The 23,632-nt window shown below is 49.5% G+C and overlaps 1 protein-coding gene across 1 annotated transcript in view; it reads left to right on the top strand.

Moving 5' to 3' along the window:
- The window catches only part of tln2b (talin 2b), a 109,736-nt gene that overhangs the window by 35,575 nt on the left and 50,529 nt on the right, over nucleotides 1–23,632 (top strand). Inside the window, exons 7-22 of the mRNA XM_062547951.1 lie at nucleotides 2,715–2,842; nucleotides 3,407–3,470; nucleotides 3,975–4,079; nucleotides 6,548–6,703; nucleotides 8,394–8,495; nucleotides 8,785–8,861; nucleotides 10,256–10,439; nucleotides 11,836–11,949; nucleotides 12,928–13,036; nucleotides 14,934–15,142; nucleotides 16,072–16,170; nucleotides 16,949–17,116; nucleotides 17,672–17,806; nucleotides 18,360–18,519; nucleotides 21,113–21,279; nucleotides 23,135–23,263. Of these exons, the coding sequence (XP_062403935.1) occupies nucleotides 2,715–2,842; nucleotides 3,407–3,470; nucleotides 3,975–4,079; nucleotides 6,548–6,703; nucleotides 8,394–8,495; nucleotides 8,785–8,861; nucleotides 10,256–10,439; nucleotides 11,836–11,949; nucleotides 12,928–13,036; nucleotides 14,934–15,142; nucleotides 16,072–16,170; nucleotides 16,949–17,116; nucleotides 17,672–17,806; nucleotides 18,360–18,519; nucleotides 21,113–21,279; nucleotides 23,135–23,263 (2,106 nt within the window). The remainder of the gene's footprint in view (nucleotides 1–2,714; nucleotides 2,843–3,406; nucleotides 3,471–3,974; nucleotides 4,080–6,547; nucleotides 6,704–8,393; nucleotides 8,496–8,784; nucleotides 8,862–10,255; nucleotides 10,440–11,835; nucleotides 11,950–12,927; nucleotides 13,037–14,933; nucleotides 15,143–16,071; nucleotides 16,171–16,948; nucleotides 17,117–17,671; nucleotides 17,807–18,359; nucleotides 18,520–21,112; nucleotides 21,280–23,134; nucleotides 23,264–23,632) is intronic.

The raw sequence follows: 23,632 nt of genomic DNA, 5'->3' as shown, positions 1-23,632 counted from the left end.
ACAAACACAAACAAGAACACACAAACAAGCACACACACTCACACGAGCATGCATGCGCATAAGCACTCAGGCGCATACTAGCACTCTACACTGCTTCCGCCAGTGCCCTCCATATTTTTCTCCCTTTCTAAAGCACAGGCACACACCCTCCCACATACTGACAGCCTTCTGCACACACACACACACACATTTTCATACACAGTGAAACTCACACACTCTGAAAGGCAGGTCACACAGAGATGACTGGCTGCAGGGGATTCCTCTCCTCCACATGATAGTCTCACACTCTCCACTGGGTTCTCTCTAAGGAAGGGATGCTTGGCACAGAGAGGGAGAGAGAGAGAGAGAGAGGGGGAGAGAGAGAGAGAGAACACACGGAGAAAGAGTTAGAGAATGAGAGAGCTTTCTGGCATGTGGAACATGAACACCCCGGCCCAACCCAAACACACTCCTCTACATCCGTCTCTTCTCTCTCACACACACTCACACTCACACTCACACTCACACTCACACTCACACACACACACACACACACATATATAATATTTCTGTCTGTTGGATATTCCTGTTAACATTCATTTCAATCCATTTGCGCGTGTGTGTGTGTGTGTGTGTGTGTGCGCGCGCTGATATCATGTGCTGATTTCCTGAGGGAGGGCCCCTCACTGATGAACTGCACTGTGTTCTAATGACTAGCAGCTTCCATGACCTCATCTCTCTCTCTCGCTCTCTCTCTCTCTCCTTCAGACACACACACACACACAAATACAGATGGGGTCCTTGCCAAGCCAAGCTGTACCACTCTGTTTCTGACTAGAATATAAACAACGGATGCACATATTTACACACCAAATTCTGCAGACAGAATCTTGTTACTCAGCTCATACCATAAAAATCAATATGTACAGTATACATACGTGTGTGTGTACAGTATGTATGTACTGTATGTACTGTATGTATGTATACACATACATACATACATACATACACACATACATACTGTACTATGTGTATACATACATGTAAATATGCATATACTGTATACTCATTTTTGAGGAGTGTTTGCCTTAATTGTATATGTCCATAAATGTATGTACAGTATGTGTGTGTCCGAGAGGGAGTGTTTGTGTAAATGATTGTAGTACTTTCAGTGTATATAACAGGGTGTGTGCATCTCTGCCTATGTGTGTGTGTGTTATTGTCAGTGTGGTATGGTGATGAACAGTGTTGGAGAAATGATTTGCCACCAGTGGCTAAGGAGGAGCTGTGGAAAACCTCTTCAGCCCTCACATATTTCATCTACAGTAGCGTAAACCCCTCTCAGAAATGAGTCTCCACGAGAGATCCTTCTTTGATTTAAACACATGTGTGTCTTTCACAGTGCCCCAGCATCACAACACACACACACACACACAAACACACTAGCTTCAACTACCCTCTCAGAAATGAGTCTCCATGAAACGCACACAAACACACTAGCTTCAACTACCCTCTCAGAAATGAGTCTCCATGAAACGCACACAAACACACTAGCTTCAACTCAGAAATGAGCATCTTTCACAGGCCCCCAGCAACACACACACCACAAACACGCAAACACACTATCTTAAACTAGCCTCACTCAAAGGAGTCTCCGTGAGAGATCCATCTTTGATTTAAACACATGTGCATCTCAGCAACACACCACAAACAAACACAAACACGCGGCCAAAATGAGAGCTCTCTGGGGTAGAATAGGGTGCTTACACGCACATATGCACACACACTCACATAGACATAGTCACACTCACACACATATGCAGATACACACACACACACACACACATATATATACAAACATGGCTTGTGAAACGATCGAGGTTTCTTGAGTGGCAGGAGATGATTAAACATTGTGTGTGTGTATGTGTGTGTGTTGGATCTAATTCTCCCCTAGAAGCAAGCGACTATATTGACCCATCTGAGGGGGTGTCGGCAGGCATTGGCATCCACACCCGTCTGGGCAGAAATGAGCTTTAGAGAAAGAGCAAAACAAAACTATCCATCTCCCAGAACCACCCATGAAACATGGCAGCCTCTGAGACCCAGGGTATTTAGGAGAGGAGGAAGCCAAAGTGGAAGGGAAAAGTATGTCTCTGCGATAGCAGATGTCACAATTCAGGCTCAGGGACTTTGTTCTTTTCTCCCGTGCGCTGAGGATGATGAGCGTCACATCACTCATTAACTCCTTAAAACCGCTTATTATACATTCACAACTATCTGTAATCTGTAGTGTGAGGTAATGTTTTGAAAAACAGAGCGCTGTGTAATGGCTGGTGTCTATGGCAATGGAACAAGCCGAATGATAATTAAAAATGTTGTGAGAGAGTGTGTGTGTGTGTGTGTGTGTGTGTGTGTGTGTGGGGTGGTTCCCAAACACCACTTTATGTTCACTGTCAGAGCTCCCATGAAGTCATCACTTGAGCGCAGACATTGCTGCTCTTCAATTGTTTTTACATCTGTGTGTGTTTGGACACTTTTCTACTTGCGTCTGTGTTTTGTTATTTCATATGTGCCTTATCAGAGTAGTAGCTTTGTGTGTGTGTGTGTGTGTATGTGTGTGTAGCATTACCCTGGATTGACCTCTTCTCCTTAGAGGCAGCCAGGCCTGTTATCTGTAGCTATGTAGCGTGCAGTAACTCCTGTCTACTGCTGGCTTGTGTCCTCTCCTCTCCCAGGCGCGGGACGACATCCTGAACGGCTCGCACCCCGTGTCCTTCGAGAAGGCCTGCGAGTTCGCCGGGATCCAGGCACAGATCCAGTTTGGGCCACACGTGGAGCACAAACACAAGCCGGGATTCCTCGAGTAAGCCAACGCACCCCATCCCACCCCATCCCATCCCAACACATCCCAACACACACACTGACACGGGGTGGATGCTTAACAGCTGCCTGCAAGGCATTTCCGACTCCGACACTCCCCCCCCCCCACACACAACACACATGCATGTGCCTACAGAGACACTTAATGGACGTGAACACACACACATGCATACACACACACACGCACACACATTACATACGTACATACACCGATGCTGTAGCAAGCCCCCAGCAGTAATGTTATCAGGTGGGTGGTGGTTGGCTGAGGGGGCTAGATATGGATTTGACTTGTGTGGCTGGCTGGCTGAGTGGGAGGGAGGGAACAGAGGAGCAGACAGAGAATGTGATTCATGGCAGACAGACAGACATGCAGATCAGAGGCAGACTGACCCCCACCCCCAGCCTTCACCTCACGTTCTGGTATGTTCTCTGAGGCGGTTGCAGGTGGGCTGGGGTGGGCGTGTGTGTGTGGGTGTGTGTGTGTAGGGGGGTGCGGGGGGGTTCTTCCTGGGTGTTGCCTCTTTTCACACGTGATTTATTCCCCCAGCCTGAAGGAGTTTCTGCCCAAGGAGTACATCAAGCAGAGGGGCTCGGAGAAGAGGATCTTTCAGGTGCGTAGCTGTAGCCCTGTCAGGCGCTGGCCGTGATGAATGCCTGGCGTACTGTTGCGTCCCCACCTCTCATGTTGCCACTTAACCAGGTTAATGTTTGATGTGCTCCGCCGGCTCCATAGAGCGGAGGAATACCAATTAGACGTTTACTTGTGTTGAGAGTGAATTAGCTGAAATATGTAAAGCACTTTGCCCACACACACACACACACACACACACACACACTCTCTCTCTCTCTCTCTCTCTCTCTCTCTCTCTCTCTCTCTCTCTCTCTCTCTCTCTCTCTCTCTCTCTCTCTCTCTGTCTCTCTCTCTCTCTCTCTCTCTCTCTAATGATTAGCATAAGTGAATTTATACCTGATTAAAAGCTTTGTGGGCTAATAAGCTCACAGTGGGCTCATTGCTGAGTTATGAAAGCCTGGTGGAAGTGTGTCGAGGCTGAGGCTGAGGCTGAGGCTGAGGCTGAGGCTGAGTCTGAGGGAAGCCTGTTTCTTCTGCTCCTCAGGACCACAAGAGCTGCGGCGAGATGACCGAGATCGAGGCCAAAGTGAAGTACGTGAAACTGGCCCGGTCTCTACGGACATACGGAGTCTCGTTCTTTCTGGTGAAGGTAAGATCTTTTGAGGAAAATCCCCCCCCCACACACACCCCAAAGTATGCCGACAGAATCAAACAGATGGTAGTCTCCCACGCTTGTCTTCTTCCATGTATTCCCAGATACCTTGATACTCATGATGGTGATTTTAAAAATAGCTGCCTTTATATAAGGGTACCCTTAGCTGTTTGAAGTGGTCCTTTGTATTCCTCTTGAGTGTTTTGGTGGTGAGCTTTCCTTGTGACTGTAATGGACTTGAACCCAGTCCAGGTGGAAATGCAAGGTCATAAATGAGCAGACCTGCTCCTCCTCTCTTTTATTTTTTTTTCTTTCCTGTCCTGTGTCAGTTCCCCTCATCCATTTGTAATGTGTCACTCCAGAACATTCCGAGGGCGTTTGAGTGCAAGCTCTGTGGTGCATCGCACAGCTATGAGAGGAATGTCTGCCCCACAGAGAGAGAGAGAGAGAGAGAGAGGAGGGGGGTAGGGAGAGATAGAGAGGGAGGTAGAGAGAGATAGAGAGGGGAGGGAGGTAGAGAGAAAGAGAGAGAGGGGTGGGGAGAGAGCGTAAGAGCGAGAGTGTGCCAAGGCGAGGCAGCGCTGCTGCTGACGAGTTCACTTCCACCTGAGCTGCGAATTCCACCCTCGCCCCAGCAGATGTTGGGAAGGATGGAGCGAGGGGAAGGAGGGGAAATAGAAAGCGAGTGTGAAAAGAGGATGTAAGAGATATGGAGAGGAAGAGTGCAGAGAGAGAGTGAGAGAGACAGAGAGTTACTGTAAGTGTCTGCTGAAGGAAACCCTTGAGCTGTGTGAGGCTCCTCTCTCATCCCTTCAAAAGAGTGGATCTGTCGTTAATATAATATAATGATAGGGAGCGCTGGCGAGAGGTTGGAAGAGTAGCTACAGTAGATTGAGGCAAGCTGTTGCAATCACCCAGCGCTGTTGAAGAATCACCGTGCCGCAGTGGAGGTGCCACTGATGCGATGTGATTTGTTGGGAGCTCTAGCAGGCACGCTTGTTTTTGTTTGTTTTTGTCGACAGGCGCGGCTAATCCCTCCCCATAAATCCAGCTCACCAGCGCCGCACCTCTTTTGGATCTCTTCATGCCAGCGTGCGTGAAAATGCTTTAAGTATTCCCAACCCCCGTTCGAAAAGACCAACCACTTTGTTTCTGCGATAGTTCTCTCTCTCTCTCTCTCTCTCTCTCTCTCTCTCTCTCTCTCTCTCTCTCTCTCTCTCTCTGTGAGTTTTTCCGCGGCGTGATCAGTGGCCTCGGCTGGAGAGCCTTGACAAGTCATTCGGGGCCGGTCTGTTGTGGCCGGGCGGATTAAGCTTAAGCGTAATGAAAAGCACTTGACTGAGACCAGAGCTAATTCCCAGTGAAGAATTATGACTCATTGTTTGCTGCCGGCCCAAAAACTTTTAACAATCTTGTTATGTTTAAGAAAAGCTATCTGGCCTTGAATCACGAGACAATAGAGGTGTGTTAAGAGGTCTATATATACCCCGTATATATAAAAAGGTCATTGTCCCCGGACTGAGAGGGGGTTTTGTTTTTGTGAGTGCCAAGGCGAGCTGGTAAGTCTGCTCAAGTGCTGAAACATGTCTGTGCTTATCAGAAAGCTGTTCTCTCCTGACCCTGGCATTGGAAACAATAGCCTGGAGGGCCTGGGAGGTAGTTTTTGACTCCCCCAGCTCCAGACTGGCCTGTGAGTTTCACTCGTTGGGCACCGGGTGCTCCTGGTGCCGTGCCAGAGAGGCGTTGTTGGGGCACTGAAGCGAAGTGGATCCGCTGCTCCCTGGGTATGAGCAGAGGGCAGTCGGGGGCACCCACGGCGGGGTCCGAGACTCGGAGCGTGACGACTAGGGCCAGCGTGACTGCATTACGGCTCTCTTAGCAACCGGGTCCCCAGCCCTCCTCTTTTGAAGTGCTGCTCAGCCAAGCGGCAGCAACCGACGCTGAGACAACCTGTAACTCCACAGGGTCAGACACTGGCCACTGCGGATCAGAGAGCCCGAGTTAGGGAGGAGGGAGGGAGAAAGGGTTGGAGAGGGGGGGTGGAAACACAGAGAGAGGGAGGGAGGGATGGAGGAGGGTGGGGAGGAGGGATTGAGGAGGGAGAGGGAGGGAGGGAGGGAGAAAGGGTTGGTGGAAACAAGGAGAGAGGGAGGGGGGCTGGAAACAAGGAGAGAGGGAGGGAGGGATGGATGGAGGGAGGGAGGAGGGATGAAGGGTTGGGAGGAGGGATGGGGGGTGGGGAGGAGGGATGGAGTGCAGGAGCACGCTGTCCCGCTCCATGAGGCATGTCGGTTTCAATTAAGGAATCAAAGGAGCTGTGGGTGAGCACTGGTGCACTGACAGTAGGAGAGGGAGGGGAGCGCTGCTCAAAAGCAGTATGGTGGCCTTCTCTTACTCACTTTATTCATCTCTCTCTCTCTCTCCCTCTCTCTCTCTCTGTCTCTCTCTTTCTTTCCCTCCTGCAGGAGAAAATGAAGAGCAAGAATAAGCTGGTCCCGCGATTGCTGGGTATTACCAAAGAGTCAGTCATGCGGGTGGACGAGAAGACCAAAGACGTGGTCCAGGAGTGGCCCCTCACCACGGTCAAGAGATGGGCGGCCTCCCCCAAGAGCTTCACCTTGGTACATCCCAGCTCTCCTTTACCCCACTGCTTTCCTGGGTCTTTCGATTTTGTGGGATTTGCGTGGGGAAGGCGGGGGGGTGGGCGCTTGCAGCCTGGCGGTTGAGGTACTCAGCTGTGTGAAGCCCATCTGTCTCTCGTCCTCGACAAACAGCAGAACGCCAGCAGCCGCTTTTGTTCTAGGAACAGTGTCGTTTTTTTTTCCCCCACAATTTTTTTTTTTCGTTTTTTCGCTCTCACTCCACATAGCACGCTAACCCCCTCAGGAATGTACGGCAACGCTTTTATCCTGAGTGCCCCGGTAATGTGAGGTGACACTTTTAAGAGAGGGGGGACCTCTGTCCAAACGGCTCGGAAGGAGGGGTAGGGGTGGGGTGGCGTGGTGGGGGGTGGGGGGGAGCGCTCTCGCGTGCTGACACCGGAGGCCTCGACGTCACGGCACAAAAATCTGCCCGTGTCGTGTAGCGTAGCGTAGCGCAGCGCAGTGCTGCACAGCACAGCACAGAGCAGGGCAGATGAGCTCACTGCAGCTTTAGCCGACGCGACCAGCGGCAGCGTTCAATCTGGATGACTCTGCTAACCGAGTAGTTCACGTTTGCTGATTATGGAGGAAAATTGCTCCATGTTAATTACAGCGTAGCTTTTGACAAAACATCTGGTGTTGATGTGACTAATATTTAAATGCACATTTGGGTATGTGTGCGTGTGTGCTCAAACCTGCATACCCGCACGCATTCGTATTGACTCGCATTTGCTAATGACATTATTCATAACTTGTTGCGTTTTGACCACATTTAAGTGAAATGCCCGCTGTGAATTAATAAGTGTAGTTGGTGTAGGAATGCATGGGCATACAGCAGCTCATTTGCCAACATTGATCAGAGTGAAGTTCCACTACACTCCCACTTTGAGTCAGAGCTCTTAGAAGTGAGAGTTGTTTGGGCCTCCAGTAATGCATGCGCCTACAGGGACCAGAGAGTGTCGAGATGAATTGGAAAGTAAACAGCTCAAAATCAAAACGCTCAATCAATGAGATTATCTTAGTTTGATTCTTCTCCGACGAATCCCACACATTCAGACCAAAGGAATGCGTGTTGGTTTTGTGTTTTTGATTTGGCAAATCATTGAATGAATTCTTGAAAACCAAATAGAGAAGAGCAGAAGAATGGTGAACATAGATATACAGTATGTACAGTATGCGTATCCAAGAGATAGCTGGACTATTAGTAAGCAAAGCTACAGTTCTTTCTCCATAAAAGGTATTTTGTTTCAGTGTGTAAGGCGCAAGCAGGTGCACGTGTTACCAAGGAGATGCCTCAGAGTTCTGGAGCTGAGAGAGGAGATGCTGTGACCTTGAGCTCCAAGATCAAACCACACAAAGCCCCAGAGAATCAGAGGCCACACACACACACACACACACAAATACACAGAGAGAGAGAAACACACACACAGCAGAGGCAGCAAGCATTCAGATGAGTCTGTGTGTTTACTGTTTGTGTCTGTGTGAGAAATATCAGATATGGAGAAGCTCTCAGGGACACACGCTCCTTTAATGGATGCCGTGGCTCTTTCTGTTCATTTTATAGCCACTGCCTTTTCCCTTCCTATTGTGTGTGTGTGTGTGTGTGTGTGTGCGCGCGCGTGCGTGCGTGCGTATTAACAACCCTCACACACTCTCTCTTTCCCCACAGGACTTTGGGGAGTATCAGGAGAGTTACTACTCCGTCCAAACTACAGAAGGCGAGCAGATCTCCCAGCTGATTGCCGGATACATCGACATCATCCTCAAAAAAGCAAGTGTCCTCCCTCACTAGTCAGAGTGACTCCTCATGCACATTGCACTCACACAGTCTCAGACCAACACATGCCCTGCTGTTGAAGCTTCCACCCACACTAAGCACATGCCGGCCCAGCCATGGCATAGACGCGTGACTTCCACTTGGATGGATGCAGCCCTGTATGAATGCATAGTCTTATTGTTTTTAATGGCTATGTAAAATGTAAATATGGTAGGGGAACGCATATTTTTTATTTTATTTTATTTTATTTTATTGCTTAACCTTTGTTTCTATCCTCTTACAGAAGCAGAGTAAAGATCGCTTCGGCTTGGACGGCGATGAGGAGTCCACCATGTTGGAAGAATCGGTCTCCCCAAAGAAGTATGAGTTGCTTCTACTCAAGCTAATTATAGTGTGTGTGTGTGTGTGTGTGTGTGTGGTTAGTGTTTTCATGTGGTTGAAGCCATCTCCACACTCATTGCTCTGCATGTTGGGGCTTTATAGGTGGTGTACAGTACATGGTAAGAGTAGCAGACCTGAGCCCATTAGTGTCCAAGCGCTGGCTCATGTTTCAGTGGTTTCAGTGTAACCCTGAGCCAAGCATGTTGGGGCTCTGACGCGGGCATGACCGTAGCATTGAGAGGTCATTGTCTGGAAATGGAGACCTCACGCGCTACTGTGCCATACCCCCATCCTCTCAGAGAAGTGGAGACTAAGGACAGGGTCTCTGTGAAGGAAGTTGCTGAGTCTGAGAAATGGAAGAGACTACATGTTTATCATTTCACTGGAAAGGGCAAGATTCTCTGGATGACTTCAATTAAAATATTGTGTTCCCAGAAACTGTCTTTCCCCCCCCCTTTCATCTCCCTTGTTTCAGCGTTTCTCTCTCTCTCTCTCTCTCTCTCTCTCTCTCTCTCTCTACTCATGTCATTCCCAATTGCACAATGTATGCTTGTTATCCTACATGCATATGCACACGCGCACACACACACACACACACACACACAGACACTGACCCAGACACACACACACACTCCTCCATGTCTGAGAGAATTTGATCTACAGATGGGCTCTTGTCCTCAGAAGCGCTGCCTAGAAACCGGTTGTTATTGGAAACCGCATCTCTGCACTGGGGAGCCTTCTGTGATGATGGACACCAGGCATCACATCCGCGAGGCCGTTTCCGTGCCAACTCCACTCTTATGTTCCCCCTGATCTGACCAATAAAAAGCGGCTACCTCTGGCAGCGTGCTGCAATTAACCCACAGAGCCTGTTGAGCAGCTGTTTACCCAAATCAAGAGAGGCCAATCCTCTGTGCTAATAACAGGTGTTTACAATCCGTTGGTCAACAGGTTTGACAAAGAAGGCCAGAGCACATCCTGTGAAGCGCTAGCCTTAAGCATGCTGACCGTTGCTCATTGACCATTTCTCTCTGTGTGTGTGTGTGTGTGTGTGTGTGTGTGTGTGTGTGTGTGTGTGTGTGTGTGTGTGTGTGTGTGTGTGTGTGTGTGTGTGTGTGTGTGTGTGTGTGTGTGTGTGTGTGTGTGTGTGTGTGTGTGTGTGTGTGTGTGTGTGTGTGTGTGTGTGTGTGTGTGTGTGTGTGTGTGTGTGTGTGTGTGTGTGTGTGTGTGTGTGTGTGTGTGCTTACACACCCTAGTGTACCGATCTCTGTATGTGAGCACGTATTGCTGTATGAATGTTGATAGTCACTCCTCACATCGTAACTCACATCTCCCGTGTCTGTCTTCTCTCCTCCACCCACCCGCACCCTCAGGTCCACCATCCTGCAGCAGCAGTTTAACCGGGTGGGGCGGGTGGAGCACGGCTCGGTGGCCCTGCCCGGCATCATGCGCTCGGGCTCCGTCGGAGGGCCCGACACCTTCAACATGGGCACCATGCCCTCCGCCCAGCAGCAGATCACCACAGGCCAGATGCACCGTGGGCACATGCCCCCGCTGGTGAGGAGTGGGCACAGCGAAGTGACTACTAACTATGACCACATGGTTGGGCTTAGGGTGTTATAGGAACACGCCAATGCTCACTGTAACCGACATCAGACCAGTCTGCAGCTGAAATGGAGTTACAGGCTAACTGGTCTTACCCACTTCCTGTGAATAATGCTAAAATAGGCTAACAGATTATTTTATAGATATATTAGATATTTTTTATAGATTAAATTGATTGCAGGTTATTGCGCATGCAGAGAGGAGAAGGGTATTCATCATCTTCTCTTACTCTGGAGTAGAGGACGAATTATTGAGCTCATTCTCCAGTTAGCTGGCGTCTTCCTTTAATGACTGGAGTTGTGCAGTATACAGTAGCTATAGTATACCATGTGTGTAGATATGAGTCAGTGGAGAGCCGTGCTGTAGAATAGAAACGCACCTCTTTCATCCTGTGTGAGAAAGAAGGAGATGTGACATGCAAATTGTGATGCTGTGCTGTCACTTATTTAGCACATATCTAGACCGTTCTTTTGGCTGCCTCTATGTAAATAAGATCTGACTTTCTAGCACTTTCTGCATATGGTCCATCATGGTGCTCTGCAGGTGGGAGTTGTCAGGTAGTTCTAAATGCCATCTGGCATTGAGCTGTTTAGGTAGAGCCCACTGCAGTTATGCATTACATTACATTACATTACATTTGGCAGACGCTTTTTAGCCAAAGTGACCTACAACATGGTAAACATTTTGCTTTTTAAAGGATTTCAAACAACAATTCTAGGAGACGTTTAAAAAGATAGAGTGAACTAAGTGCAGTAAGGTTGAAGAAAAATATGCAATGTCAGTCTGATTTCCCTCTTGACACGTCCCCCTGAGAGGAACCTCCATTGCAGCTTTCAATGGTTAGTGTTGTCCCACTATCTGCACTGTATAAACTATGCCAGTTTTTTAGCTGAATTTGCCTTAACTGATCAGTTTCTGAGCTATTGGAATGGTTATTTGACTTAATTTTCGGGTTGAATGATGGCTGTCTCGCTTCCCCAGAGAACCGGGCCGGTGGCACTGACCAACAGAATATGCAGCCTCGCGATTATACACATGAAAAGGCAGAGTGACCAATTGAGTAGTGTTGAAATAATGTTAAAATGTACACGCTAAAGCTGTAGGGGAAGCTCTGCAGAGAAACCTGCAAGCGTCAAATGAGAAAACAGCGAAGAAATCGCCAAACCTGCATAGTTCCTCTTTTAGAGTATTCGAAGTGTGTTCAAAGTAGGTGGTTTGAGACACGGCCATGTCAGACAGAGCCTTGATCTCAGAGTGTGATGTACGTCTCTGACCCCTGACCCCCCCGACCTCTGACCTGTGTGTGTGTGTGTGTGTGTGTGTGTGTGTGTGTGTGTGTGTTGAGCAGAGCCTGGCCCAGCAGGCCCTCATGGGCACCATCAACAGCAGCATGCAGGCGGTGCAGCAGGCCCAGGAAGACCTGGGGGAGGTGGACGACCTCCCACCTCTGGGGCAGGACATGGTGAGTCACACGCTTCTGACCGTACAGCACACGCGCGCACACACACACACACACGAATGCACACACACACACACACACACACACACACACACACACACACACACACACACACACACACACACATACACATACACATACACACAAACACACACACACACACACACACACAGACACTCTCTCAAACACACACACGAATACACACACACACGCACAAACACAAACACACAGACACTCCAGGCCTGCTGGTCCCAAGTCAGATCTGAGCTGTGCTCCGGGTTGGTTCTGGAGTAGTCAGCTGCTGCGTTTACCAGAAGTGGCCAAGACCTTCTGATCTCATTCCCTCTTAGAGAATATCTGTGTTTGGTTTTGTTTTTTAATGTCTTAGTCACAGATTGGGAATCCAGGTTCAGGAATGAGAGGCTTTGTTGTGCATTTGGCTCCCACTGAGTGCTGCGCTCAGTGCATACTCCTGCCTGCTGGCTTGTAAATCAGCGTAGCGGAGCCAGTATCACAGGGAGGATTTCTGACTCTCCGAACCTGACCTGCCCACCTCAACGTTTATCAGGTGCTTGTGATGTGATCCCTCAGTAGGGAGTAGCGCTCTGGCTTGGCTGCAGACTGAAACACGAACACGTCCTTAAAAAGAAATGCTGAGTGTTTGTGCACAGTGGCGCATCCAGAGGATTAGTGAAATGAATGGAGGTTTTTTTTATTGATGGAAAAAAAACCTCCAATGACCTTGAGGAGGATCGTTTCAGAGCTGGTGCGAGTCTGCACCGGATCCCCACCAGAGCTGAGCCAGATCCGCATCACAGACCACTGCAATCTGGACCAGAGCCACGATAGACATTGTTATGTACCCCTGTGTGCTCCATTACACTGCATATGTTTATGCGGTCTGTTGAAGGATTCACAGCTGCTCACCCCCACAGGTCTGTGTGTCTGTGTTTGTGTGTCTGTGTCTTTTCCCCTTAAAAGGCATCCCGCGTTTGGGTCCAGAACAAAGTGGACGAGTCCAAGCATGAGATCCACTCTCAAGTCGACGCCATCACCGCCGGAACCGCATCTGTTGTCAATCTCACGGCAGGTGAGTGAGTGAGCTTCCCGGGGCCCGGAAGGCGTCGAGCGTTTCGGCGTCTCTGGGTTTTCAGCGGGGCGGCCCCCGTTCTCTTTCGCTCCTCTTTGTCTCCCAGCAGGCCATCGGTTCTAAGAGGTTCCCGCACAGCAGATGTATAGGCTTGTCTGTATGTTCCCTGCTGAATAGAGAGGAGTCATTTACAGTGAGGGAGGGAGGGAGGGAGGGAGGGAGGAGAAAGTGCTGATGGGTTGGAGGGAAAACAGAGAGAGAGAAGGATGGGGGAGGGAGGGAGAGAGTGAGGGAGACAGAGAGGGGGAGGGAGAGGAGAAAAAGAAGCGCTCTACCTCAGGATGCTGAATTAACACATCAATCCAGGTGATAAAGATTTGCATCTAGAGGCAAGGAAGAGATATAAAGAGCATGTGAGGGAGAGAGAGAGAGAGGGGGGAGAGAGAGAGAGAGAGGGGGGGAGAGACAGAGAGAGAGACGGAGAGAGAGAGAGAGTGATAGAAAAGCTATAAACCCCTCAGTATCTGTTAAATATTGGAACATTTTTCCATTTTCGCTCCAATAAATATTTCGGCGGTAAAATGCTCTTTGGCGTGTCCTGGAGCTGCGCGAGTTGGCAGCGGCGCGCCCGTTTTCCCCCGGCTCCTGGAGGTGCGCCCCCTCCGCACGGTGCCAGCTTTCTGCTGGAGCTTAATCTTCCGTGCGCCATCTGTTTGATGGCACGCCGGCGCTCCGTTAACTACCTCCCAGCTGAAACTTCACTTTTTGTTTTCTTCCCGCGCTGCACATCTGGGCTTATCAGCCACCGCCAGTGTCATGGAAAAACTGGGTTTCGTTTCGCATTCGTTTGGTGCGTGTGGGTGTGTGGGTGTGTGGGTGTGTGTGTGTGTGTTTGTATGAGAGAGAGAGAGAGAGAGAAGTGTCTATGTCAGTGTGTATTTACACATGCAAGGGTTTCGTGCATCTATTTCTGGGGATAGACATCAATTTAGCCATTTAAAAAAAAAAAAAAAAAAAAAAAAAGCTAGCTATGCAGTATTGCTAAGATAATATCAACTCTTCCACACATAGAGCCTAATTTGGATGATGGAGAAAGTGCTAAGTCTTAAGTCTAACAAAAGCTAATTTAATGACAAGACGAAATCAATTTACTAATATAACACCATGGATAAGACATGAACCGCAAACATTGATTGGGTCCACTCGGTGCTCCAACGTGCAGCATGATAGCTATAATTCATGCATGAGAACATCGCCTTGCCTAAATCAGAGCCCACAGTCTAATAGTCTAATCGCATGGCCTGCCTCAGATGATGATAATAGATGCTAAATAATAGATGATGAATTATAGATCAACTGTTTGTTGTTTATTATACTGTCAGTCAATTACCCAACTCTATAATCTTTGATGGTCTCATGTCTCATGTCTCTCTAAGCACACTCGGGGAGAACAAAGACAGAGATCTTAATTGCTACCTGTCCTCCCCATGTGTCTAGTCACTGATGGCTGCCTGTCACTCACTCAAGTACCAAAGCTGTGCTTTCTGTGCGCATGTAAAAATCTAGCTATTGTCCGTATGCATGTATACAGTAATTTCCTCTGTATTAGCCGTGCTGTATGTAAACCGCAGTAGGCTACAGCGTTTTATGCAAGTTAAATAAGCAAAACCATGTTAACACCATATAAACTGCCTCCGAGTATTTACCTTATAGCTGAAGAAATTGAGCAAAATCAATGTATAGTCCTCAGCTAATAGTTGGGAAATTACAGTACAGTTCAAATAGTTGAAACTCATTTTCTCTCTGTCTTCATCTCTGTCTTTCTTTCTTTCTTTCTTTCTTTCTTTCTTTCTTTCTTTCTTTCTTCTCTCTCTATCCCTTTCTCATTTGTCCACAGGTGACCCCACGGACACGGACTACACAGCCGTGGGCTGCGCCATCACCACCATATCCTCCAACCTGACGGAGATGTCCAAGGGGGTCAAGCTCCTGGCCGCCCTGATGGACGACGAGGTGGGCAGCGGGCAGAACCTGATGGGAGCTGCCAGGACTCTTGCTGGCGCCGTGTCGGACCTGCTCAAGGCCGTGGAGCCGGCCTCCGGAGAGGTGAGGAACATGGAGGAGGAGGAGGAATGTGGAAAGCAGGAGGAAGAGAAGTAAAGAATGGAGAGAGATGGAGAGAATGAGAGGGAGAGAGAGAGAGAGAGGGTGAGATGAGACAGAAGAGAGAGAGAGAGAGGCCAAAGTGAGTTCAGAGTAATCCTGACATATGATCTCCTGAAGCCCTAAAAGCATGCGTGACGTGTGCTGATAAAGGTGGAGATCTGGCCTGATAAGACAACCCTAAATCCTTGGCCTCAGATTTAGGGGTTAAAACCACCCCTCATACAGGACTGTGTATGTGTGTGTCTGTGTGTGTGTGTGTGTGTGTGTGTGTGTGTGTGTGTGTGTGTGTGTGTGTGTGTGTGTGTGTGTGTGTGTGTGTGTGTGTGTGTGTGTGTGTGTGTGTGTGTGTGTGTGTGTGTGTGACTATACTCTGTGTGTGTGTGTGTGTGTGTGTGTGTGTGTGTGACTATACTCTGTGTGTGTGTGTGTATGTGTGTGTCTGTGTGTGTGTGACTATACACTGTGTGTGTGTGTGTGTGTGTGTGTGTGTGTGTGTGTGACTATACTCTGTGTGTGTGTGTGTATGTGTGTGTCTGTGTGTGTGTGACTATACACTGTGTGTGTGTGTGTGTGTGTGTGTGTGTGTGTGTGTGTGTGTGTGTGTGTGTGTGTGTGTGTGTGTGTGTGTGTGTGTGTGTGTGTGTGAATGTACAATATGTGTACATGCGTGTGTTTATACATGTGTGTGTGTGTGTGTGTGTGTTTGTGTGTGTGTGTGTGAATGTACACTGTGTGGGGTGAAGACCGATGCCTCACAGAGGACTTCAACAGCACCATGGCATGCATACACATACTGTATTATGTGTGTGTGTGTCTGCGTGTGTGTTATACCAATTGTTTTACTTGTGTGTGTCTTGTGTGTTTCTCAGCCCAGGCAGACGGTGTTGACGGCCGCGGGCAGCATTGGCCAGGCCAGCGGAGACCTGCTGCGGCAGATGGGAGAGGGGGAGACGGACGACAGATTCCAGGTGGGGGCAGGACATTAGATGTGTGTGACTGTGCCTGTCAGTGTGTAAGTGTGTAAGATGGCCGTGTATTTACTGTGGATGCTTGTATTGATCTCTGATGGAGAGGTGGGGTCGTTTCTGCACTGCTTGATGTTGAGTAGATAAGAGTCCAATCATATCATCTTATTGGAATGTTTGAGGAGTTGAGCAGTACAATCTAATCTTCTTTCTCAGAACGGTGTTTAAAGTTAATCATTTCTGTAGCGAGCGGTACCAGTCGCTCCATAAGAGTCCAGTCAGATCTATTACATACAACTCGACATGGTACAGCTACATCTGCTGCATAGGTTTTAAGCAGCGTAAATCTATGGTGTCCAGTGCTTGTGGTTATGCTGAGTGGATTTCTTTATTTCGAGAGCTCGTTTTTGTGTGTGCAGGCCTCTCCACCTTTGGCTAAATGGCCAGCGGCACAGATGCGCTATAAATGCACATCAATGCCTCGTGTGTTTAGCCCACTTCAAAAGATCTGTTTATCTCGCCATTTACGTCATGCTAATAAAGCCATTTGTGGAGGTTAGGCCTTTGTGCCATCTGCAAAAGTGTTGTGTTGCTAGGCGACGGCTGTGTTGGTGTTTCCACAGCGTGTGACTGAGATTAAAGGTGTTTTTTTTCTCTTTTTTTCCTCCTCTTTCTCTCTTCCTCTCTCTCTCCCTCTCTCTCTCCTCTCTCTCTCTCTCTCTCTCTCTCTCTCTCTCTCTCTCTCTCTCTCTCTCTCTCCCTCTGTCTCTCTCATCCTCAGGAAGTGCTGATGAACCTGGCCAAAGCGGTGGCCAACGCAGCTGCCATGCTGGTGCTCAAGGCCAAGAATGTGGCGCAGGTGGCCGAGGACCCCGTCCTGCAGAACCGAGTGATCGCCGCGGCAACGCAGTGTGCCCTGTCCACCTCTCAGCTGGTCGCCTGCACCAAGGTGCCCACATCGTTCTCTCCAAATACACACACACACTCTCACACACACACACACACACACACACTCACACACACACACACACACAAACACACACACACAATGCAAAAGTCGGTTGTGTACAAGCACATATTCATAAAGAGACAAATCATTCACTGATTCACTGAATCACAGTCATTCAGACAGGACAGCACTGCACAGTTTGCACCAGCATCATGTTAAGCTCCCGGGCTCTACTCAGGATTTACAGATATGTGTGAGTGTGCAGGTGTGAAATTGATTATTAAATATGTATTTATGAGTGTGTGTGTGTGTGTGTGAGAGAGAGAGAGAGAGAGTGTGCGTGTGTGTGTGTGTGAAAGAGAGTGTGCATGTGTATATCTAGAGAATAAAACATAATTGTAATGTAGTAGTACCAAATGCACTGCTCGGCCACGGGGTAGTATTGAGGCGCTGCGAGTCCTCTGACGCTGGTTGTGGTGTGGTCGTCCCCAGGTGGTGTGTGTGTGTGTATCTAAAGACTAAATCTGACGCTGGTTGTGGTGTGGTCGTCCCCAGGTGGTCAGTCCCACCATCAGTTCTCCGGTGTGCCAGGAGCAGCTGGTGGAGGCGGGCCGGCTGGTGGAGCGCTCGGTGGAGGGCTGCGTCAAGGCCTGCCACTCCGCCACCGACGAGGGCGACCTCCTCAAACAGGTAAGCTGCCCTGTTGTGTCTGTGGAGATGAGCCTCTCTCAGAGTAGAACGCCTACAGGCCCTTTAATGGCTGCTGGCCTTGTCCCCCTGGAGGATCCCTTGATGTGCTGCTTACAACTCCCTGTTGAAGAGGGCTATCAACCTTATTGCACTTTCCGACAACAGTCCTTGTGGAAAAAGTGCTGCATATAAATCTCCATCAAGAACATATTCTACAAATCCATTCACACTATGCCCCCATGTCCCCTTGTTAAGTCAAGCATGGGTGCACAAGAAGCATTGATCTGTTTGAGTGCAGAGCTTCACTCATCTGTGGTGCACAAAAAGAGCTTTTTCTTTGGTTGCACTATAAACGGCTATAGATGGCTGCTGACTTCAGAGCAGCTATGGCCGAACAGAAAGGTGCTACGACATGGCCAGGCATCTGTTCCAGTGTCAGATGCTGTGTGCGAAGCATTTGGAATTCAGATGAGTAGGTCTGTTAGCTGACTGTGACTGATCCTCTGTGTGTGTGTGTGTGTGTGTGTGTGTGTGTGTGTGTGTGTGTCCGAAGGTGAGTGCGGCCGCGGGTACGGTGAGCCAGGCCCTCAGCGACCTCCTGCAGCACGTACGCCACTATGCCAGCTGTGGCGAGCCCATCGGACGCTACGACCAGGCCACCGACACCATCATGACCGTCACCGAGAGCATCTTCACCTCCATGGGCGACGCAGGTGAGCAGGGTGGGTTGCTGTGAGCTTCCTGGAGAGGGGGAGGAAAGAGGGGGAGAAAGGGGGCAGATAGATAGATAGATAGATAGAGTCTCGAAAGAATGGGGCAATGACCACAGAAATATGTTTGGTATCTTAGAAAAGAGGTATTTTTAAGATGTGTCACAGTCAGCCTCTTATTTTTAGCAACAACGTTTTCAAGCGGGGTATAGGAGGTTAAGGACCATTCACACCAGGAACCATGACTATAAAGATAACTTTGACTATTACAGTAAAGGCATCCACACTGACCTACGATAAGGAACATTTCCCCTTTTGATGAAGGTGAGGGCTGACATTTTATAGATTCTGATTGGCTGTCAGCTTATCGTTCTCAAAATCACTCTGAAAGTGATCCCCAACGATCTCGTTCTTCCATCAATGATAATCGACTTCTTCATATTAGCCGGAACGATCGGTATAGTTATTGTCAGTGGTGTGAACGGACCTTTTAGTCTTTCACCATTCACATGTGTGACATGTGATCTTTAAATGCTTATCATCTATCCCCAAGGGCGTGCACACCTCCTCTATGGTGAGCAAAAGACCACTGCAGAGGCCAGCCGTTGCTCCCACACGCATGCCAGTCCGTGCTAATGAGAATGCAGTCAGTTATTTGCAAGGCATCGTATCCAGTCGGCCATTTTGCCCTGCTCGTGCTCGTCTTCGTTTGTGCATCCGTTGTTTGTTGGAATACGGCTGTGTGCTTTGAGAGGAAGAAAGCAAAGAAAGCAAAGTGACGAGTGTCGTAGGAGAAGCGGAGCTCTCCTTTTGTAGCCTATACTCCAGAGCAGAGCTCAGAACTCACCAGCGCACTTTGAGAGTGTCCTTTTAAAAGCACAGTGCTCACACTGGAAAAATAGAAAACGAAAACCGAGGGAAACTTCCACGCGTTTTGAATTTGATGAGAATTCCTTGATGATGCTCGCCATCACCTATGTGCTCCATGAGCAGCCCTGTAGTCCTGGTAGCTGTATCTCTGTAGCATTCACACACGGAAACATCGCGCTTTTGTTCCAGCCGTTACTCTTTCCCACATCTTATACCTGCTCGCCCACAGTGTAATACGAAGCTGTCGTTAAACAGCCGTCCTTAATGTGAAAAATCCACAACTCTCCAGCTCCAAATAAACTAGCGTTCTTTCCAAGAGGCTACACCCCCCCCCCCCCCCCCCCCCCCCTTCCTCTCACTATCGGGGAGACGTCTGACTCCATTGCCCTCCAACCAGAAGTGAAGTTTGTCTTTCCATTTGTTTTGACTGCGCCGGAGATTCGAGATGCTCCCCGGCCGCGCTCTCCCATTAGCCATTCCCTTTCTCCAACATTGCTCCCTGGCTGAAGCCTGTTTTCCTTTTTTCTTTTCTTCCCCCTCCCCCCCCCCCCCCCCCCCCCCCCCCCCTTCTTCTCGCTGTTGTTCAAAGGCCGACGCGTTTGTTATGGTATGGCTGCGAGTCTGAAGAATTCCCCCAGCCCACCCCACGCTCAGGGGCTTACTGAAAACATGTCATCCAAAACCACCACAGAGCCCCGGCAATCTGTTCTCAATCACCAGCGGCCGGGGCCTTTGAAAATGTTAAGGCAAAACACATGATGTTCAAGTTGCTAGTGGGAAGGAGACCAGTGAAAGGGATTGGGGGGGGGGGGGCGGTCAGTCTAACATGATTCTTGCGCTGATACAAATTTCATTTATTTATGTGGAAAAAAATAAGAAAATCAGACTGGTAAATCAACTGGACTGACTTCCTTAGAGAGAGCGGAGAGGAGGAGAGTGGAGAGTCCTGCATCCGCAAAGGTTATTCGCCTCGCGGTCATGCCTCGCGAATGGCGCTCCTTTGATGGGCCTCTGAGCACTGTTATTTCAAGCGCTGCGTAGGTGTGCAGGCAACACGCTGGCATTCACACAGAGAGAAAGTGGGGAAGAGAGAGCAAGATGGAGAGAGAGAGAGAGAGAGAGAGAGAGTGCAGGCACAGAGATTTGGTCTCCGAATCAATAACCCACTGCAGGTCACTCTCCAGCTTTGATTCCCCTTCCTGCATGAAACTCTGATGAGAAAGGAAGGATAAAAAAAAAAACACCCAGGGAATCAATGGTTCTCCTCTGAAACGTGTGTTTGTGTGTGTGTGTGTGTGTGTGTGTTTGTGCGAGCGTGCAAGCACTGCACACTTAACAACATATTTACAGTCCACGTTGAGCGGTGCAAAGCTGAAGTGCGTTGGCTTAAATGAGTAGGTAGGCCTGAGGAGGTTTGTGTTCCCGTACGCCCTGGTTCACCACTAAAGGCTCTGAGGCTAGAGGATGTGACTGACTGGGTTCCCTCACCATTTCTCCCTCTCCTCTCTCCATACAGTATATGTGTGTGTGTCCGTGTTCTTGTTTGTGTGTGTTGCATTTGTATTGTGTGTATGTCTGCTCACCCGTTTTGCATGGAAGACGTCCGTATCTGGTCGTGTGAACTTGCCTGTGTATGTGGCTGTGTTTTATTTGTTTCTTAATATGCACAGTTGTGTTTGTAGGAAGTTCGGTGTTCTAACACACACACTTGTTTGCCTCTCCGCAGGTGAAATGGTGCGTCAGGCTCGCGTCCTGGCCCAAGCCACGTCGGACCTGGTGAACGCCATGCGCTCGGACGCCGAGGCCGAGATCGACGTGGACAACTCCAAGAAGCTGCTGGCGGCCGCCAAGCTCCTCGCCGACGCCACGGCCCGGATGGTGGAGGCGGCCAAGGTGCGTGAATCCGCCGAGCGCGGCGGCTACTCTCTCTCTCCGCCAGCGTCCAGACAGTCTCCCGGTCATTTAGCTCAATCGCTTTTACATTTTTTTTCCCTCCATCTAACGTGAGCTGCTGGGTCTCTTGGTTGTGCAGAGGAGTTTGCTCCAGAGACCTATGATCTCCACACGGTGGTGTTCAAACTGCTGAGACATGGTTTAGAGATGCGGGGCCGGGTAAGAGGAGGCGGTTGGTTTGCGGTCCTGCGCGGCTCAATCAGCCGTGGCTGTTCTCAGGCGGCGAGGACGGAACGCTGCCCTCGTTGCAACCCCACACGCTCGGCTGAGAGAGAGGCTCTTTCGCACGTCGAGGTAACCGCTGGGGGCGGTAATTTAAGGACGCGTCCTGTCCACCCAAGGGAAGGTCGTGCCCATTGTTGTCTCAGGGTTCGCCCACCATGGTCATCCAGCCACGCAGCTCAGGCCTGCCTGCAGTGGACGTTTCCTCTGACGGTCTCCCAACCGAAGCTCATCTCTCCACAGAGCTCTTCAAATTGGAAGGGACTTTTAACAGCCGTGTGATAAAAGAGCAATCAAGTGTGCAGATATGGCGTCATCCCATCACTCTCCCAAATATATTGAGCATAACGCTGTCTGTGCCGACGGCTCGAGGCTGGCTTCTCGTTCGGTCCGCGCAGTGTCGCCGTCTTTCGGATGTGATTTAGCGCTGAAATAAAGAAAGCGTGCCGCGGATGGCCCTTAATCAGCTCGGAGTCATGTGGACACGTAGGAATGTTCAGGATGGTATTAATCGGCGCCTCCCAGTAGAGTTGAGCCGCGCAGCTCCAGGCTGGTTGGATGTCTCCGACTAACGGCGCATTAATCACGGCTCTGCCACCAGTTATCGACGGACGGACGGACGGACGGACGGGGGTGGGGATGGGGGCGGGGGCGGGGTCGGTGCAGGAAGGAATGTGGCCAGCTGATGGTCTCCTAGGCAACCGTTTAAAAACAAAAAAGTGACTGACTCCATAGGGTAGTTGTGTGTATGTGATGTGCTTAAGAGACGACAAGACCTTAACAAGGGGTGTGTGTGTGTCACTGTGGCCCCACTCTGAGTCCGAGCATGGCATCGGTGTTGTGTATCACCGTGGGAACCGTGTCGGCCGCATCCTCGGGGGACCGATCTCTTTAGTTGCGGCTGATCTCCGGAGGGCAAAGTTGATGGACTGTAGAGAATGCATTCCTCTTTTTCCTTTTTCTCTTTCATTTGTTTTTTTTTTCTCGCCCTCCACTCTGTACAGTTCATTCCTCTTACTCTCCACGCCACCATCAGCCCCCTGAGAAGGGTGGTGTGGGAGCTGGGTACCAGACAAGCTCCTTCAGTACTGTAGCGCCGTGTTCCAAATAAAGTAGATCTGCTCTGAAGAGCGAAGTGACTCCCATCTCTTTTGGGTTTGTTGCACCATGCTGTGAGTAAATGGACCGAATCTCGACGTGAATAAATGACCTGTTTTTCTCTTTGTGTGTGTGTGTGTGTGTGTGTGTGTGTGTGTGTGTGTGTTTGTGTGTGCGCGCCTGTGTGTGTTTCTGTTTCTGTTTCTGTGTGTACTTCTTATTTGTCTGGCTGTTTCTGTTATTGTCTGTGTTTATTTGTGTATGTCTGTCTGTGTGTGCTTTTGGTGTGTGTGTGTGTGTGTGTGTGTTTGTTTGTGTCTCTGTGTCTACTGCTTGTTTGTATGCCTGTTTCTGTTATTGTCTGTCTATTTGTGTATGTCTGCCTCTGTGTGTGCTTTGGTTTGGTTTGTGTGTGTGTGTGTGTGTGTCTGTGTGTGTGCTTTTGTTTGGTTTGTGTGTGTGTGTGTGTGTGTAGGGTGCTGCAGCAAACCCGGAGAACGAGGACCAACAGCAGAGGTTGCGAGAGGCGGCCGAGGGCCTGAGAGTGGCTACCAACGCCGCCGCCCAGAACGCCATCAAGAAGAAGCTGGTCAACCGACTGGAGGTACGTACAGTATGCCAGAGAGAACAGTGTAGGGATGGAGGGAGGACACAGATGGAGAGAGACTCTCCATATCTCTATCTATCTCTCTCTCTCCCTCTCTCTCTTTCTCTTTCTCTCTCTATCTATCTATCTATCTCTCTTTCTCTCTCTAACTCACTTGTGTTGTAGAGCTCCATAGCTGTGTGTCCTCATGTAGTATCTTCTGCACATATCCAGCAGTGTCTCCGGTCGCCTGGCCCTAATGCTGGCTGATTAGCAGCAGCCTGTGGCTCATTAGTAGAGGGTCATCTCCAGGTGAGCAGCGGCCAGGGGTAAATACAGTGACCAGGGGTAAAAACAGTGACCAGGGGTAAAAACAGTGACCAGTGC

This window comes from Sardina pilchardus, chromosome 10, assembly GCF_963854185.1.
Source record: "Sardina pilchardus chromosome 10, fSarPil1.1, whole genome shotgun sequence".
Taxonomy (NCBI): domain Eukaryota; kingdom Metazoa; phylum Chordata; class Actinopteri; order Clupeiformes; family Clupeidae; genus Sardina; species Sardina pilchardus.
Note: the sequence above shows the minus strand (reverse complement) of the source record. Positions and strands in the feature narration are given on the sequence as shown.